Source organism: Bombus pascuorum, chromosome 5 (genome assembly GCF_905332965.1).
Source record: "Bombus pascuorum chromosome 5, iyBomPasc1.1, whole genome shotgun sequence".
Classification (NCBI taxonomy): domain Eukaryota; kingdom Metazoa; phylum Arthropoda; class Insecta; order Hymenoptera; family Apidae; genus Bombus; species Bombus pascuorum.
Window position 1 is genome coordinate 17,618,174 of NC_083492.1, and position 12,598 is coordinate 17,630,771.

Below are 12,598 nucleotides of genomic sequence, written 5' to 3' on the forward strand. Positions count from 1 at the left end.
CGAGTTCACCGGTGACCCTTAGATCGGGTCGTTCGTAAAGTGACGTAATGGTTCTCGCGCTGGAAGGCGAAAGCCTCGATCGGATCAAGGGGAAGGGAAACGTTGAAGAAAAGAACCGTGGCGTGCGAACAAGTTAAAAAATCTGACGACAGTGGTTGCGCAACCGAGACTTGCCAAACTCGTTGCCGCGCTGTGCCGACGGAACGACTGACCCCGACCGCCGCACCCTCGAATCGTCTTCTACGACTTGCGATATGTCGCGTATATCGATGCCATCGTCGGATACAGACCGATAAGCCGATAGATTCGCCTCTATTTTTTTCGTTCACAGTGTAATACGAAAATTCAGACACTTTATGAATTTTAATAACTTTTGTACTAAACGTTCTTTATCACATTGGCAACAGTTATCTATTCTGCGGTATATATCAAATTTAATCGTCGCTCTTATCAAATATATAATAAATCCATTTTGTACCATTATCGTATCTTTTTATATCCCTTGCTTTACGAATCTTCTTTTGTCAACCACTGTACTTCGATCTAACGCGAAATATATAAACATTCTACGACTCTAAGCTGGTCTTAGGGAAGAATCGACGAAATCGTGAAATCGAGATGTTCGGTTTTTCTTTCTACGATGCGGGCGATATTACGCGGGCGATATTACGCGGGCGTACATACTTGCCATGCTTATGCCAGCTGTGACGACGAATCTAATAACGAACGAGGATCTAATTTGGTAAATTGCTATTCGATCTGGAATTCACGAAGCAATTCGTGTAGGTAAACAACGGGGTTTGTAACCATTGTTGGTCGAACGTCGCGGAATTCTGCGAAGGATTAAAGAATACCGGCATTGTACGCGGCTCGATCAACACGGCAGAAAAGTAGCGATTTGCGCGTCGAGATCGCGCGATCGCTCTATTTTCGACGATGATGAGAAACGCTGGTGGCGTTTCATCCGTGGTGGGAGCCCGTTTCGGCCGTCGAATCGCGCCGCGTTACGTTTCTTCAGTCTCAGCGAGACTCGTTCGGCACGTGCCACATCTATCATCGATTCTACATCCGCACACGTCGTTTTCTCGGAAGAGGAAAAGACCGAATTGTTGAAAATTAGAACACTTTCTTGGAATTTCATTCTTCAATAACCGTGAGGTTTCGTACGATGCGTGTCCAAAGTCGTTGAAGGAAATACGTCTGATTAGACGAGAATGCTGCAAAAATGATCGAGAAATCCCTCTGATCTGCTATTTCTGATATTTAATACGCGTTTCATCGTTTAATAGGAGAATCTGTAACAAGTGATTTTCAATAGCAAGCAATCGGGAGCGATGTGATCGTAAAAACCATTCATTTTTCTTATTCTTACTCTGTTTTCCTTGGAACTGGAAAATCTGTCGTGTATCTCGCGTGGTATCGCGACCGATGAACGCGCGATTGGTCGCGCGATCACGGGATTTCGTTCTAGATTTTTGCTTACGTCTGAATGTACAGGGTGTTTCAGTAAAAATATATCCAAACTATAGAGTAAAAGTTTCTTGTACGGTGCTTTGTTTTCGATAAAGTAAAATTTGAACATTTGTTCGATATATGTAAACTCGACTAATCACCTCTCGACTAAATAATTAGTAGGTAGTTATTGTATATGAAAGTAGGTAAAATTTATGGAATAAAATTTGTCGTATATATATCACGCTTCCTCGTCGATCGCACCGTGATTGCTGACGCACATTGTACAAGGTAAACCACGTGGAAAAATATCGTGGGTATAAGTAATAAGTGGGACGCGATCGACTGTTGCTGAATGAACGAAAAAGGAGGGAACTTTTGCGAGAATCGAATATGTGTAGTTTGTTCGGGTTGAATGGCCGAAATAGCGAAACGCGGAAAACAGGAATTCGCGTTAGACAGTTGCCGATGAAATCGCTCGCTTATCTGGATGGTGTTGGCGCGTTTAAGATAGCCACATGGCGGGAAATCGCGTTCGCCCGTTCGTTCTTCTACTTTCTATAGGACGAGGATTAACGAGATCGAAAGGATGGTAGAAAGAAGAGATGGAAGGAGAGTGCGAAGGAGAAGCAGAGAATGAGAAAGAAAATTTGCTTTATTTGCGTGGGGGCAAATAAAAGCGTATCTAACTTTCTCTCGTCCCTCCTCCTTTTCCGTAAGCCGTGGAAAATCTCATTGAAGCAAAACCGCGTTATCGTTTGTCCGCGGAACTACACTTTGTACAAGTCACGGTGGTATCGCCGGTGACCTCTGTCTATCGTTTTCGCGTTTCCTTCGGACGATCGATCATTAATTACCGCGCTCTTCTTTAATCTATCAAGTATGAAGTCACCTCTGCTTTTGCGAGCGAGCTTTCGTTCGTTTGTTCGTTCGTTGATTACATAGTTGGTTTGTTCGTTCGTTCGTAAACTGACGGCATCTCGCTGTGGAATTCGATGTAATCGCAACTGGCCGGAAAGAAAGAAAAAAGAAATTCAATTGACCGCCGCTTAAATCGCAGTTTTTTTCGTCTAACGAGATTTCAGCGTATCTGGCCGCGTTATCATCGGCTCGCTCTCCTTCTCTTCTGCTTGGTCGCGCTCCTCGTTTCCCGCTTCCCCAACTCCTCGGTCCACCGCGGAGGGGAAACGGCGAACAAGATCGGGCTTTTCGAAGAGACGCGCGTGCGAAAGGTCAAATCTTCTCTCTAGGAGTTATCGACCGTGAAGTGGTGCCGCCGATCGTTTGCGACACTCTAGTCCTCGAAAGCTCGCCGCCAACCCCGAATTCCAACTTTCTCGCCAATTTCCACTTCGTCCGGTGCGATTCGCGCTTTTACATTTTCCAGAGAACGATAACGATTACCCTCGTTCGACCGCGATAGAAGAACAGACGGCCGAAAGCGGACACGAGCGGACTAATTTTGGTCGCCGGAACGGAGGCTCGTTCTTCGCCGACGATCGGGCCTGATGCAATGTACGAGCAAAGTACGAAACGACTGATCATAGATCGATGATGTAGATCGACGTAGCAAATTCTACGAACTACTCGGAAGTGCTATCTTTTGTTTTCACGTAAAACAAGAGAGAATTATGCACGAGCGCGAAGATATTATTAAGCGCGTTCCCGGCGAACATGAAAATACCTAGGAATCTTGCCTTTCTTTCTCTCTGTTCGCTCTGCGCCATTACTAGTATCATTTTCCTTCTTCTTTAACGCGCAATGAATGACTCATAACTGTTGGCAGAGCGCCGTGAATTACGTTTACTTTATCGATGTCCCGCATCCAGCCGAATACGATTTGCGCTGATTTTCCTTAATTCCCGATTACATGCAATTCCGACTATTCGTCTTTCGATTTGCGCGAGAACCAGTCTCTTAAGGCCGTTACAAACGGGTCAACTAAATGGCCGATTAACCGTCGAGTAGCTTTTATCTGCCAACATAAAAATTTAATCTTGTAGATTGATAAAACGTAGTTGCGTTAAATCGACCATTGAATCCTGAGAATCTGAATTGTTAGATTTCCTGGTCGACCAGGCTTCTTTACTCGCCACTTCTCGCCAGTCTGCAGCGGTCTTTAGAAGGATTCGAGATATCGCGAACCAAGCGCCCGAAAGGAACATCGTTCGGTGAAACGGACGATAATTTATATAGGCTTGCAGCTGCTCGATAATCGAGCCGAACAGACAATACGTCGCCGGTCGATGATCGTGCTTCAACGAAACGAACCGTCCTATCGATCGAATCGCCAGGTTCCTTCTTTTCTCTTTGCGAATATTCCATTCAAGCTTTCGTTGGTGCGTCGCGACCCTCTGTACTGTTCGTTTCGCGTCGTAAATTGAGCGCTGATCATTAGGCCGCGAATTTTTATGCGTTTATGCGAAGAATCTGTAAATGCAAAGGCGCGTAAAATACATGTAACGTAGATATATCTATTAGGTTGTCTGAAAAATTTCTTTCGATTTATAAGGAAATAATAGACGCACAATGTTTTTTGTTTTATATTAGTTTATCGAATTGTGCACGAATATAATAATAAAAATAGAACGAAATGGATCGTACCTAATTCAAGAAAATATAAAACAGAAATTGTTGTTCATCTATTATCACCTTACGAAACGAAAGAAACTTTCCGGACGACCTAATAAAATATCAAAAGTATAGCGCTCGTTATATTACTTGATAAGTAGACCAATTCTCCAACTAGATTCCATGTTTATAATTATATTTGTAAAAATATGAATTCGCACAAATATCTTTAAAATCAAATTAAACTACGGATGTCTGTGCAAACGCACATTTTTGTAAGCACAATTTGAAAAGTAGCACCTAAGCAGACGCGTATTTCATCTAGCAAATCTCGAGTATTCTGAATACTTTACGTAGCTTTGCATATTGCGCCTATCGTGTGCATTTTGAGATTTCCCATAAATGCATAAAAATCCGCATTCTCTTGATCGTGGTTCGTTGTTCGTCAAAGATCAGTGAGAGGATCAGGATCTTTTCCCAAAGCGAAAGGACAATACGTAGGAAATACACGTAGAGGAAAATACGTGGAGGATCTCGACGCGAGATTATCCTCTCGAATAACCGTACGAAATCGCGGTGACTTTGCTCAAACTTTCGGCACGTTTCGCTTTCGGATTCCATACTTCTCGACTTCTTGCCATCTGGATCGTGTTTAAACGGACGATCAAGCCCGACTCGGTCGCTGAAAGTCACGCAACAAGTTTGTCGATGCGGTCGATAGTTTCGAAAGTTGTACGTACAATTTCGGGATAAAGCCGAAGGTTCTTAGCTTGGAATGCCGGTCGACGAGCCTGGAAGAGGTGTGTACCGTTGTTGACCAATGAATCGTCGATAAGCCGTTACGCGAGGATCGTCTCGCAATAAGGTGCATCGCGTATCGCGTGCTCACGCAACGTAAACACTGCGATAATTTCATATTTTTATAGGCTACTTATTTCGATGATAAACCGGGGCACAAAGATCAGGGACTCGCGCGTTGGATCTCTAATTAATTTCTGTGACTGTGCTGCTAAAATTCAATTCGTACACGTTACGAAACACACGACTCGAACACGTTTGCAGTTCCAACATACACAGAGGTTGCGAGACGATGCCGACCAACTTAACCATAGGCGAATATCGGCTAACGGAGTTTTCGCTTATGTTGACGGCGATCGAGGAACAATATCGGAAGAGGAGTCGCGATGAAAAGAATCAAGGTATCGCACGATAAGCTACGCGCCGGAAGTACACATACATCGCGGGGACTGGTGGGTGCGCGATAACGATTGCGACTGTAACGGAGCCCGCTATTTATTCGTCGCAATTCGTTCGCAATTTTGCCGATGATCTAGTCTTGGACGCAAAGGAGGTCGTCGCTGAATTTTCCACGAAGCGCATTCTCATCGGTGTTCTTAATCGAAAAGATGCGACGCGTTCGTCTTTCGATCCTTCGCTTCTCCGCTCCGATTTCTTCTCTCTTCGTCTGTCTGCGTCCTTCTCGCGGTTTGCGAATGGCGTTCCTTTCCACTCGGATACATCGACTATACACAGGTGTTTCTCGACTGCGAACGAGCGAACGATCCTTCTAACGAAACGTCAACGAGCTGCCGTCTGTCACCGTTAGGGAAGAAGGGAAGAAGGGAACGCGAACGAGAACCGTCGGCGCATCGGGCTGCAACGACACAGTGGAAAGTTACGAGGCGATAGCTGCGTTCGATAACCGCCAAGCTGATCGCGGATATTCTATCGGACTGCGTTCAATTGGATTCGATTTCGTCTTTCTACCGTTCCGCGATTTCGTACTTCGAACTTTGCCTATTCAACGATAGCGCACGCAGCTTTAAGACCACTGTATTTTTCATAGAATTTCATCTTACCGCATCCTATTAAGATTCCATTCACCAGAAAACAACACTTTTCTCCAATCTTGTACTGGTCAGTGCTTGTGAACTTGGACGGAAGCGATCTGCGGCTTCCGACCTTCGCACCTGAGTATTGGCTACCTGCGAGATACGCGTCCTTCGAGATCGAAACCACCAAGACTTGCTCGAACGGTTACTTTATCGTAAATCTATTATTTCACTCGTGTTATACGTAAAATACCGAGTAAAGTAAAATTTGTCAAGATCCTTCGACGAACGATACTCGTATTTATAATCGTACAGCGTAAACTTGTCGTCTTCGTTTCAGATGGTTTCAACAGCGACGTAAAGCTGTGGTGCCGAATGCTGCTTCCGGGGGCAGTGAAGAGGATATACAACTTGCAGAGCAAACAATTGGTGAAGCTGTTCTCTCGTATCCTGCTTCAGGACGAGGACGAGATGTTGGAGCATCTGGAGCAAGGGGACGTGAGCGAGACCATTCGGGTGTTTTTTGAAAAGAGCGTAGCTTTAAAACCAGCTGTAAAAAGCGTGCTTACGATTCAAGAGGTAATAGAATCTGTGCTATATTTTGGTTGAAATTTGTATCGATGTATCGGATAATTTGCCAACTTTTTCCGCACGGGAAGATATTCGGAACGATGTTTCATCGTAGATGTAGACACGTGCCGCTGTATAATCGCGGAAAGCCTGTGGATGAGACGTTGGAGATAAATTCTCGGGGATAAAGAGAGACTGTGCGTTATCTTTATAATTTGCGACGGTGGAAAAACAAATGGGGCAACGAGCCTGTTTTTTTTCCCATGGTAGACAAATTGAGAGAAAGGAGGGAGGAAAGGAAGGAAAAAAAGGAGATGCTTAAAATTGAACGCCTCTTTGTAGGCGTCGTTTAATTTTTTCTCAAGCTACCTTTCCTCCTTCTCTTTTTCGACGACGTACTTCACCACATTAAACGACACTGGAATAAACGGGATAAAGACAAAACGGAATTTACTCGCGTCGAAATAAGAGGCGGTTCTCCCTCAGCGTCGATCGATCTCTATCTCTACGTGATTAAATTGCACGGAGGTTCGTTCGGCAGGGGAATTCTTTTGACGTTTCCAGGATTATCGAAAACCAGTTGGATTACCAACCGGAATTCCCGATTCTCGGCAAAATTTCGGATTTTCAGATTTTACGTGCCAAAAGTAAACCTTCCATCTCGCGTAGGATTTGTTCTATAAAGTAGCCAAACTATTTCCTAAAAATTAGACATTATCCTCGCCATATCGATCGAGCGAAATCCTTTTTATTCGGGTGGACGAGTTCCTGCAGCAGTTGTCGTTTTTAACTAAGGAGGACGAGCAGATTCGTCACTTTCGTTCGATCGATCTCTTTCTCTACGTGATTAAATTGCACGGAGGTTCGTTCTGCAGGGGAATTTTGACGTCTTCAGGATTATCGAAAACCAGTTGGATTACCAACCGGAATTCCCGATTCTCGGCCAAATTTCGAATTTCCAGATTTTATTTCCAGATTTTACTCGCCAAAAGTAAATCTTGGTTTACTTTCTATCTCTTCTAGGATTTGTCCTATAAAATAGCCAAACTATTTCGTAAAAGTTAGTCATTATCGTCGCCATATCGATCGAGCGAAATCCTTTTTATTCAGGTGGACGAGTTCCTGCAGCAGTTGTCGTTTTTAACTAAGGAGGACGAGCAGATTCGTCACTTTCGTTCGATCGTTTCCAGGTAAATTATTTGCATTGCCCGCTTCCGTTGTATTTTCATTTATAGAAGGCAAACTGTAACTTGTTCTCCAGATGCACCGCAGGCGATCTAAAGATGATCATCCGGCTGATCAAGCACGATCTAAGGATAAACGCTGGTCCGAAACATATGTGAGTCTATAGCGTATAAATAGTTGTGCCGTAAACGAGACGATCAAGCGGCGATCGATGATATTTTCCGTTTTTTGTCGATACGTTTGCAGTTTGGCCGCGGTACACGACGACGCGTACAAAGCCTTTCAAACGTCCAGGGACTTGGACAGCGTGGTCGAACGATGTTGGCGAGGATCCTGGAAATTCGATAAACCGTCTTCGTCGCCGGGTCCCTCTTCCAACGTCGAGATTACGCTCTCGCTGATGACACCTGTCTTACCGATGTTGGTAAGCTGTTGCATGCCGCCTTAAAACGTGGCAGTAGCGTTGCAAAACGTCGGAGCCTAACGTCTAAACCTGAACAGGCGGAGGCTTGCAAATCCGTGGAAATGGCGATGAAGAAATGCCCGAATGGAATGCTGGCCGAAGTGAAATACGACGGAGAACGGGTCCAAGTGCATAAGAAGGGAAACGAATTTCGGTATTTCAGCAGGTCCTTAAAACCGGTGCTCCCTCATAAAGTAAATATTCCGTTGCGTTTGTCTCTCGACTTTCTTATTCGCAAAATGTACATGTGCCTTTTTTCGTTCCAGGTGAACCTCTTCAAGAATTATATTCCGAAAGCCTTTCCAGACGGCGATGATTTGATTCTAGATTCCGAGATCCTCATGATAGATACGAAAACTGGCCAACCATTGCCCTTTGGTACCTTAGGCATTCATAAGGTTCGACTATTCGTTGACAATGGTACTACGATCTTCTCGAGAATCCTATTCTTGAAGTTCTATCTGTCGTTTCGCTTTCCAGAAAGCCGAATTCAAGGATGCCAATGCCTGTCTATTTGTCTTTGACTGTATCTATTATAACGGTGTCGTTTTGTTGCATAAGTAAGTCGAACGAATTTAATTCGTTTCCCTCCGGTTTAAAGTAATCGCAGTCTTTCGCTATGCGCAGATCCATGATGGAACGAAGACGAATTTTAAGAGAAAGTATGACGGAGATACCGAACAGGATAATGCTGTCAGAAATCAAAGAAGTCTATGTAAGTGATCGCATGACCTTCGATTTTTTCGCACAAAGATACAAATTGTAAAGCAGTAACAACCATTTACAGAAATCTCAAGACTTGGCAGAAATGATTGCCAGGGTTCTTAAAATGGGCCTGGAAGGATTGGTGCTTAAGGACATCCACGTATGTATCGCATTGTAACCTTGTAAGTTTTTTTCTTTTTTTTTTATTTTGGTTTTTACAATTTGTCTTGAAGGACAAAAAAAATAAAAATAAAATAAAAATAAATATAGCATGTGGGTGGCTACCCCCAGCGGGGTGCCAGCTTCGTGTTTTCTAAGTTATATCTTTTATGAACCTTGTAAGTACGAAGATAGAACATTTTCTTATAAAGTGCGTTGCTGCTTTATCATCGTTTCTTGATTTACCATGGATGAGAATTGCGTTCAAATAGCAGCTTTCCTAACATAATTAATAATAATAATTTATTATCTTTTTTATACTTTCATTGTCGATTCTTGGAGTTTCGTAACGCGTGTGTGATCGTAACTCGTGCGATAGTTGAGATGAAGCAATGCTAACGCGTGATCATTTACAGAGCAAATACGAACCGGGTAAAAGACATTGGTTGAAGGTAAAAAAGGATTATTTATACGATGGTGCGATGGCCGATAACGCAGATCTCGTTGTGCTTGGCGCATGGTACGGCACGGGAAACAAAGGTTTGTACCATCTGTTTGTTCTACCATGAATTTTCCTCTATAATATCTAGATTACGAATATCTATGCAAATTCGTGTTTTAAAGAATAAATTTTATCACTTATCGAATATTAGAACAGTTACTATATTTTGAATAACCATGTCGTTTCGTACATTATTTCTATATTCAATTTTTCTTTTATACGTTCCGTATCTCCAGGCGGTATGATGTCAGTATTCCTGATGGGCTGCTACGACGAAGATCGTGACACCTGGGTAACGGTAACAAAAGTAAGGAAACGCATACTGTGCAACGATAAGGAATTTCGAAAATTGTATTTGGAAATTGATCGTACGTGCAGGTACACACCGGTCACGACGACGCGACCTTAGTCATGCTTCAGGATGAACTCGATATGATAAAAATAGGTAAAGATCCGGCGAAAGTACCGTCCTGGTTGCGCGCTAATAAACCAATGATTCCTGACTTTGTCGCAAAGGATCCAAAGGTACTTGCTCGACTTGGTTCGATTCTCAACTGAAAGCATGTGTATCGATATCTTCCTTTACGTATTTTAGAAACAGCCAGTGTGGGAAATAACGGGGGCAGAATTTACCAATCAAGGTGTTCACACAGCTGACGGTATTAGTATTAGATTTCCACGGGTAACGCGTATTCGTTCTGATAAAGATTGGTCTTCCGCTACTACCTTGAACGATTTGCGACGTCTTTTCAAGCAGAGTTCCGAGTCGATAGATCTTAGCCTTCTTTTGTCTTCGACCTCTGACCATAAGGAGGAAGGTGACGATAAGACAACCAGACAGGATCCCTTACCAAATGCACAGGCGAAACAGGAAAGAAAATTAAAGTCTCCGTTGAAAAGAAACGACGACTTCAAATCGATCAAGAAGAATTCTTCTCCGAACAAATCTCCCGCAAAATCAAAAGCCACCTCTAATCGCGCAAGAGCCGATACTAGCAAAAGAACGAACGAAAGAGTATGCAGCAGCGAAGGAACCGATGTCTCGGATCAAAAGGACGCGGAACAAGCAGAATTTTATGCTTTCGTAAATAAGGATGTGTGTTTTCAACTTTGTATCAATTAACGAGCAATTACTCTTACCTTATTTAAATAAGATTCACAAGCCAAAGTAGCTAACTGCGTTTTGTTCAATTTTTAAAACTCTTGAAATTTTGGAAATTTTAGTACCAAGCTACAATACTTCATCGATGCTCGTTTCATATAATTTGATACATTTTCGGCTGATTTATTCCAACTTACTGTACATGTTTATTTATAGTACATAGAATATTCTGCCACGGGAATTCCACTAAATTGGATCGAGGGACGAAAGCCAGAAAACGGACTTCCGTCGAATGCGAAACCATTATGTAATCTAACGGATAACGAATTGGTACGTAATTTGCTGGTAAAATACAATTTTAACTTTTAACGAAGATTGAAACGTGATAAAACTATTTTCTAATTGACAGACATCTAAGAGTATTTTAAAGGGCGCGCCAGTCAGTTTGGCGTCAGGTTTTACAAAAAGCAAGCGAGAGGACATTCGCAAGTTACTCAAAACGTATCCTTTTACGCAACGTAGTCTTTTACGAGGGTCCCTTTCCTCGTCGATCCGTCTTTGGAAACAAAAACCGTCCACGAAATTAGAGTTCGACCTGATCGATCAGACTCGATTACGTTCCGCTACGACTTAAGGGAGGATTTTTAATTACTTTGAGGTGGACGCAGCAATCCACTATGAAACGAGTTGCATTCCATAGAAAACTCATAGATAACACCTCGGGGAGAAGCAGAGTTAACAAGTAGCAGGGCAGGAAAATGGAACACGAGGCTCTCTTTCGTGTCTTAGCGCGGCTCATACTCCCCTCAGGCGGATTTAAAGTAGACGAGTCGCTTAACGACCGTATCGCGAGAAAGAAACCAAGTCGATTATCTTGTAGGGTCCCTCGCGAGAAACGGGTCGCGAATCGTCGCGGTCTTCTTAACGCCACCTTTTCACTATAACTTTCCAGTAGTAAAAATCCAGTAGTAAATTTCCTTAAGCACTGTAAAATTCACTTTAGTCTCGGGGCCAAGGTGTTGAACGATCAAGAGAGATCCGGGGCCATGTACGTGGTCCATTCTTCCAAGGAGATTCCGTCATCCCTTGTGCGCGTAAGTATAACGGATTTCGACGTTTTATGTTTTATGTTTCCGGAGAAGTTGCTCCGTTTAGGGCAATTTGTCCAAACTAGCTCGACTGTTTCGAACGTTGCTTCGACAGACATTTCCACAGCGAGCTACCGCAGTGTTTCTCGGCGGAAAACAAATTACAATTTCTATGCGAGTTCATCATCGCATAGATCATCTTCCAACGTATCATCTTTCAGGAAAAAGAAAGATATCGTTTGGAACGCGCTTTACCACTTTCCTGGCCAAACTGGAAGCAGCGGGGAAAGTGCGTTTTCGATCGCGTGGTTAATGGACGAGTTTTAAATCGATCGAACGAGCAGGCTCTCGATAACGGAATTAAAGTTGGTTAACATAGCGGCACCATTTCCGCGTGCTAGCGTCGGCATTAAGCGGCTTCAGACTTGTGCAAGTTGTCGATTCCGTTAACCGTAGGCGCCAATTGCTCGTGTCGCTTGCCACCGATAATCTTCCGTCGCCTGTCGAATACGATTTCCCCACATCCGCCAGCAAACACGAACGCTAATCTCGCAATCACGATGTTCCTTGCGTTCACCTTGATCCTTCCATTTTTCAGGAGTTTGAGGACGTATCAAAGACTGCAAGACACGTAAGCTTCTCTTGGGTAGAGGCAGTTGTCTCGGCTTGCGAGATTCAAGAAACGGAAGAGCATGCGGTAGAACTGATCGCCGATTACTGTTCTTGCCCCTGTTTACATCGGTGATGTGCAGGTTCTATTTTTTATACCGTGAGTCATATTTCTCGTTTTGTTCTCGGTAGTTGCAAACGAACTCGAACGGATGATCGCGGAACAAATTCGAAACCTTTGTTCTTTCCATCTGATTTACAATCGTACTTTATAATTCCATATCTGTAAGCATGAAACCGGAATTTGCCTATAAATGGCCCTAGCTGATAATGTAGTTATCACTAAACTGCGTCATTGAT

The 12,598-nt window shown here is 43.4% G+C and overlaps 1 protein-coding gene and 1 long non-coding RNA gene across 4 annotated transcripts in view; one reads left to right on the forward strand and one right to left on the reverse strand.

Annotated features, from left to right (window-relative positions):
* The window catches only part of LOC132906754 (DNA ligase 3), a 37,193-nt gene that overhangs the window by 14,011 nt on the left and 10,584 nt on the right, over positions 1-12,598 (forward strand). For all 3 annotated transcript variants that reach the window (XM_060959243.1, XM_060959241.1, XM_060959242.1), the window contains exons 4-20: positions 6,196-6,434; positions 7,536-7,615; positions 7,687-7,764; positions 7,857-8,034; positions 8,112-8,267; positions 8,340-8,471; positions 8,554-8,633; positions 8,701-8,788; positions 8,861-8,938; positions 9,354-9,477; positions 9,676-9,746; positions 9,818-9,964; positions 10,035-10,535; positions 10,758-10,871; positions 10,951-11,042; positions 11,545-11,635; positions 12,228-12,398. In XM_060959243.1, the coding sequence (XP_060815226.1) occupies positions 6,196-6,434; positions 7,536-7,615; positions 7,687-7,764; positions 7,857-8,034; positions 8,112-8,267; positions 8,340-8,471; positions 8,554-8,633; positions 8,701-8,788; positions 8,861-8,938; positions 9,354-9,477; positions 9,676-9,746; positions 9,818-9,964; positions 10,035-10,535; positions 10,758-10,871; positions 10,951-11,042; positions 11,545-11,635; positions 12,228-12,374 (2,396 nt within the window). In that variant the 3' untranslated portion in view covers positions 12,375-12,398. The remainder of the gene's footprint in view (positions 1-6,195; positions 6,435-7,535; positions 7,616-7,686; positions 7,765-7,856; positions 8,035-8,111; positions 8,268-8,339; positions 8,472-8,553; positions 8,634-8,700; positions 8,789-8,860; positions 8,939-9,353; positions 9,478-9,675; positions 9,747-9,817; positions 9,965-10,034; positions 10,536-10,757; positions 10,872-10,950; positions 11,043-11,544; positions 11,636-12,227; positions 12,399-12,598) is intronic.
* LOC132906775 (uncharacterized) lies at positions 8,863-9,346 on the reverse strand. Its single transcript, XR_009658037.1, has 2 exons — positions 9,114-9,346; positions 8,863-8,957 (listed from the first exon to the last, which is right to left on the reverse strand). It is a non-coding gene; the product is annotated as an uncharacterized LOC132906775 (long non-coding RNA).